This window comes from Anarhichas minor, unplaced genomic scaffold (genome assembly GCF_050575085.1).
Source record: "Anarhichas minor isolate MPS153535 unplaced genomic scaffold, ASM5057508v1 ptg000011l, whole genome shotgun sequence".
NCBI classification, from domain to species: Eukaryota; Metazoa; Chordata; class Actinopteri; order Perciformes; family Anarhichadidae; genus Anarhichas; species Anarhichas minor.
In genome coordinates, this window is record NW_027466457.1 from 2,086,442 (window position 1) to 2,091,931 (window position 5,490).

General features: G+C 48.8%; 1 protein-coding gene across 1 annotated transcript; it reads right to left on the reverse strand.

The window, feature by feature from the left end:
* Window positions 1-2,814: 2,814 nt before the first annotated feature.
* Window positions 2,815-4,098, reverse strand: fjx1 (four-jointed box kinase 1). The gene has a single exon (XM_076089043.1). The coding sequence runs from the start codon at window positions 4,096-4,098 to the stop codon at window positions 2,815-2,817; it is 1,284 nt and encodes a 427-aa protein (XP_075945158.1).
* Between the last annotated feature and the right edge of the window lie 1,392 nt (window positions 4,099-5,490).

The window sequence follows — 5,490 nt, forward strand, 5'->3', positions numbered from 1 at the left end:
ACAAGTGTAAAAACAGCCTTTAAAATGTTGCATCAATGTGAATAACTTTATTTGAATAGGTGGTTTAAAAAAGAAAAAAAAGAGATCTCAGCCAACTTTAACAACAGTTTATGTACTCAGCTGGGACTCCTTCCACTCGCCTGTCTGAGAAGTGTCTGTGTGCGTCTGTGTGTCCATGGAGATGATCCTCCCTCAGTTCCTCTGGAATGTTTGCAATATGCACAAAGAAAAAGATCGGCTTGAGTACCTGGGGTCTGTGCCGGGGCCTGCTGTGGGCCCCTGGCTGGTATGACTGTCTGAGCCTGTGATTCGGCTTACTGACACAGAAAACAAGCACATCTGGAGGGAACCACACAGCACTGGCATGTATAAAGGCATGACTAACTGCCATGTAGGCCTACTAAATAATAACCTACTGTGCCGGTGCCACAAGCTAGGACAAGCTGCACTCATTTGACCATGTCACATTATGTCAAGTGGGGGGGGGGGGGGGGGGGGGGGGGGGGGGTGAAGGAGTTTGTTTGGTGATCTGAAATAAGCCAGGCAGAGAAAGGGAGGGAGGCACATATGTGAACAGTTAAAATGGGGATTCAACAACCTCTTTGATATCCACCATTAGTGTGATTACAGCTGGCGTGGTCCCTGGATAAAAAATGGCTTTCTTTTGCAAATAAATAACCCCACCCCCACCCCCCCAAAGAAACCCTCATTAGGGAAATTAAACTTTCATCTTCCATTTAGCTAACAAATGAGGTTGAAAGCGATGTTAACAGTGAAGACAGATGTGGCAGGAAGAGCGAGATGTGGCTGAAACACTCAGGGAGGGTGATTGTGCGAGGCAGGAAAAGGAGGATGGGTCGTGAGTCTGGCTTAGACCTGCAGACCTCAGTTCAGCGTTGTGTCTAATCCCTGGAGTCTGCAGCCATGTCGTAAATCTCTTTGCAGAGTTTAGCATTAACAGACATGCTCAGAGCCCAGCTGCAACCCCTGTCCCCCTCTGAACGACACACGCATACATGCTAACCCTACACCCAGCACATTAACATGACCCGCTTCCCCCTATACAACAGCCAGTACACATATTGATCCCCAAGTCCCTATTAGAGCTGCAGCAGGCAGTTGGCCTGGAAAAAGTCTCCGGTTACACCTGCTTAAGCCTCCGCTGCTTCTCTGCCACTTACGCAGTGACCTAGCAAGGAGAAACATAATTCACTGATACTGACACGCACGCTGTAAGCCATGAAATGAGGTGTGGGTACAAATCGCGCCACTATTTGAACAAGGTGCACTCAGCCTTCTCTATGGAGATGTACTAACAGTAGTGGTGTGCCCTGGAGCTGGCCATAGATTTAAAAAAAAAGTTGTAAAAGAAACCAGATGAGGTGCAGAACAGTGAGAGGCTGGAAAGAATTAGGCCTTCAAAAGTTCGATCGTTGGCTTTCCCTCTGAAGTCTCGAACCAGAAATCAGACACAGAGCTGCGCTGCACAGTGGAACTAATGAGGAGAGGGTCCCTTCCAAAAGGGTCAAATTAAAGAAAGATGTGGTTTTGTGAAAGCATACGGCATGAGGCAAACAATAATGCAGCTGACCTCCAGGCATGATGTACTTTTTCTCCTTACAAATTCAACCTTTGAACAACTGTAAACAAGGCTCTCCTCTGAGAGCTGGGCGCTCATTAATTGTGGGCTTGGTCTCTCAGCAGCACATGCACACACAAAGGGAGTTTTCTTACTTTTTAGCTGAACAGATTGAACCAATAAAGCTTCCAGCCTTGGCCGTATAGGTTGACCATTTAATATTTATCGACTGACAAATATTCTGCAATCTGTCTTCTGGTTGTGAAAAGCACTCCATTGTGACATAGTCCTTTTCAAAGGACGTCAAGTGATGTCAGTTGTCTCCTTCACTTTATCATTCTGGGTGAGATTATATCGGGGATTAGAGATTCCTGTTGTAGCGTGCGAGTGGCTGACAGAATGGCTCATGGGGAACAGTGTGCCAGCACAAGATATGTCCACAGCACAATGAGAGCACTGTAATGGGCAAGTACAGAGGCAGGAGGTGGCCTATACAGAGGCAGAGTAGATACATATTTGATGCACTCTAATAAGGCAGTTAAGTAACTGCATAACAAAACACAGTTTGACAGCAGTTAAATTAAATTACAGTGTATTTATCAAAAAGGACAAGAGAATTTGGAATGTTACAATGCACGTTAAATTAGTGGAGCATCACATTTCCAAAACAGGTCGGCAGACAATATTTACAGCGTACTTACAACATGTACAAGTGGCATGGTACACCTCTGACTTTAAGGCTGAATATGCAATTCAAACACAATTACAGGAGTGCAGGCGCTGCTATCACAGTGCACTGTGCAAACAACTTTATATATAAAGCGAGCCAGATGTCAACAGAAATACAGAATTCCAAGAGTCAACTTATGTTAAGGCTTAGGAGTTTATCATTAGGATTGCTGAACACAAGGCAAGCATCCAAATACACATGGACGGGCTGCGGTATGATACCCTGGTCACAACATACTACTCTTTATATTGAATCCTATTCGGTGAGCATTAGTGGGGTGAAGTAAGACAGGAGAGAGACTAGCCTTAATAATTCCTCTCTGTGAGGCATACAGTGGAAATCTCAGCAGGGAGCTTATAAACATGTGTCAAATGTACTTATTTATAAAGTATAGACATCGCATTCTATTCACAAGAGGTAGTTCAACTGGGTATTCAAGACAGTTAGTGTAATGCGCATCAGTTTAGCACAGGTGTGCCAAATCGCGTTTGCAGAGCCCGTTTGTTCACAGCTGGCCGTACTTTCCTTTGCAATGCAAAATGTGTCTGTGTAATCTGTCTATCCTGTCCTGGAGAATGCCAGCGTGCTCGTCTGAGAGAAATCCCAGTTCCAGAGACAATGGCTCGCTGTCTCTGTAGAGCTCCAGAAGCCTTGTCCTGGCGTCTCTGCGCCTGTGCAGCTCCGCCACGCGCTGCACGGTCCTTTTCCTGAACACGCACACGGACCCCAGCACCGTGTTGTGATACTTCTCCCACATGTTTAACACCCGAAAGCCGTGCACGAGCCCGGCCTCGTTGTCTATGAACACAAGGTCACCGCGGGGTGTTTTCAGGAGGTTGTTGGTGTCCCTCTCCATGACGCGCGAGTCCCACTGCAGGCTGAACAGATTGCTGACGAGTCTGTCGAAGTTCGCAGTCAGGTAGTCGAACATGATCAGGTCGGTCCACTGCATCAGCTCCAGTAGCTCCGCCGTCGTCTTGCTCCAGAGCTCCGGGAGCACGGGATGCAGCCCGCCGCTCTCCTGTCTGAGCGGCGCCGGTGTGACCACCCCGGTCAGGTTGGAGACCCACTCGGTGAGAGAAACCACGGCGCGATCACTCCACTGTAATCCACCGATCCGCGTCCTCACAGCCGCCCATTGCTCACCGTCGCCGTTCAGCTGGGACAGTATTAGAGGAGGCAGGTTTGTGATGCCCAGCAAACTGGCGAGGTAATAAGTCAAAGTTTCCCCTTGCACCTGATCCGCGTTTATCCCGTAACGCACACACGCTTTCGTCCCGTCTGCAAAAGTGGCGAGCTGATTCGATATCCTGCCGCATCCGGGCTCCAGCTTCACTATTCGGTGCGCCCTGGCTCTCTCTCGCCAAGCCCGAGCATATTCCTCCGTGAAGCCCGCGGGGAGGAGACCCTCCAGACGTTCACTCCAAAATATCCCATCCTCCACCGGGGAGCCCAACTTGACCGGGCCCTCCCGCAGCGCTGACCTCTTGTTATCCCCATTCACATGGTAATCTCGAGTTCCTGCGGAGGCAGTTTGATCAGTGAGGTTGGGAGCCTCAAGTCTGCCCCCCAAGTGCGGTCTCTGTGCCGCCGGGACAGCGAGCAATGCCCGGAAAGTTTTGGCGGAGAGGTCCACTGGGAGACCGTGGTGGGAAGAGCCTCCGCCCGGTACTGGGAACCCACGTTTGTGTCGCTCCAAACGGTTCTCCAGTGCGCTCCACACGTAGAAAACACTTGCAAGGGCGCACAGGAAAAGGAGGGCGAACAAGTTTGCTGAAAAAGCCCTCATGGTGAAGACCACTCTTCCCCCTCGGGGACCCACAGAGCTCCTGCAGGTTGAATTAAGACGGCAATTATTCATTTTCTTCAATCCACCTTTGAGCTGGAGCGGCGGTTAGCCGTGCGCCCCCTGTCCCGTACACCGCCCAAGACCCAGCGGCTCACAGGGCGGACTGTTTGAGATCACCGGAAGAAGAGAGTCTCCGAAACTGTTTGAATCTCATCTGCCGTCCTGTTCAGATGCCTCGTTACATCCCTCCTCTGCGGGAAACGTCTCATTTCGGATCACCACCGCGGAAAGCTTCTATTGAACCGTCTCCATTATAACCCACTGGCGTCGTAGGTGCTCTCTGTCCACGTGCACCTCTCCGTCTCTCATCCCTCTCTCTCTCTCTCCACCGGGCGGTGGGTGAGTTTGATTTGTGGTGGTGTCGGCTCGCGGAGAGACACTGGGCGGCGAGACACGTGACTCCAGTCCCGAGGTGGTGGGCGGATCGTGGGAAGGGGGGGTTCAGAGAGGAGCGGAGCAAGTGTACCGCACCGGAGTGTGTGTGTGTGTGCGTGTGATGTGAGAGGATTGCGTGGCATTGGCAAAGGCAGCCATTATGATAATTGATACCCAGGGCAGAAATACTTTGGAAATAATGTCACTGTTTTAAACAAATGACATTCCGTGCCTGTGTACCAACGCAACATCATGTCAGCGGGGCAAAAGCAGGCAGGAATGGATGCCTGATCCCAGTTTGCCCAAATTTGTGCAAAACATTCGCCCACCCTTTTCTTCTATTTCTAATTCATGGACCTTGCGGTCATTGTAGATCACAGAAAGCACTTAGAATCCTTTTCATTTTGGTATGGCTCTGTACTCCATTACATTGGATACGAAATAACTGTTTCGGGGTGTTCTCATCCATATTGGGGCGAAGAACGTTGGACATAATTGCTCTTTTTACATCTCCAGTTTTAGGACAATCATCCAACACATACAGACAAGGCAACCATTTATGCCCTAATTATGCCATGTTCCAGACTAGCCAAGTTAGTCACCTGACATCTATCATATGATTCACTGCTGATATAACCCGACTGAAGGGAAAAAAACTCCTGAAACAAGCACGAGGAAAAGATAGCTGATTATTTGTTGACCTCTCATTGAATGGAAACCAATGCAACCACATATTAACTGTGATTACTGTATTTAGTTTAGCATTAACACCCTCAAATGTTATTATCAGCAATTCAAGCCAGTGTGCTGGAGACTAAACACTAAAGATGTGTGACTGGACTGAGACTTACAGACAACACAGAACTTGCAGCAATCTGGCGGTTCCTCCCATTCCACAAATTCTTTTTTTTAAGGCTGAAAAAAGAGACATTTTAAATAATCTACAAGATGGCACAT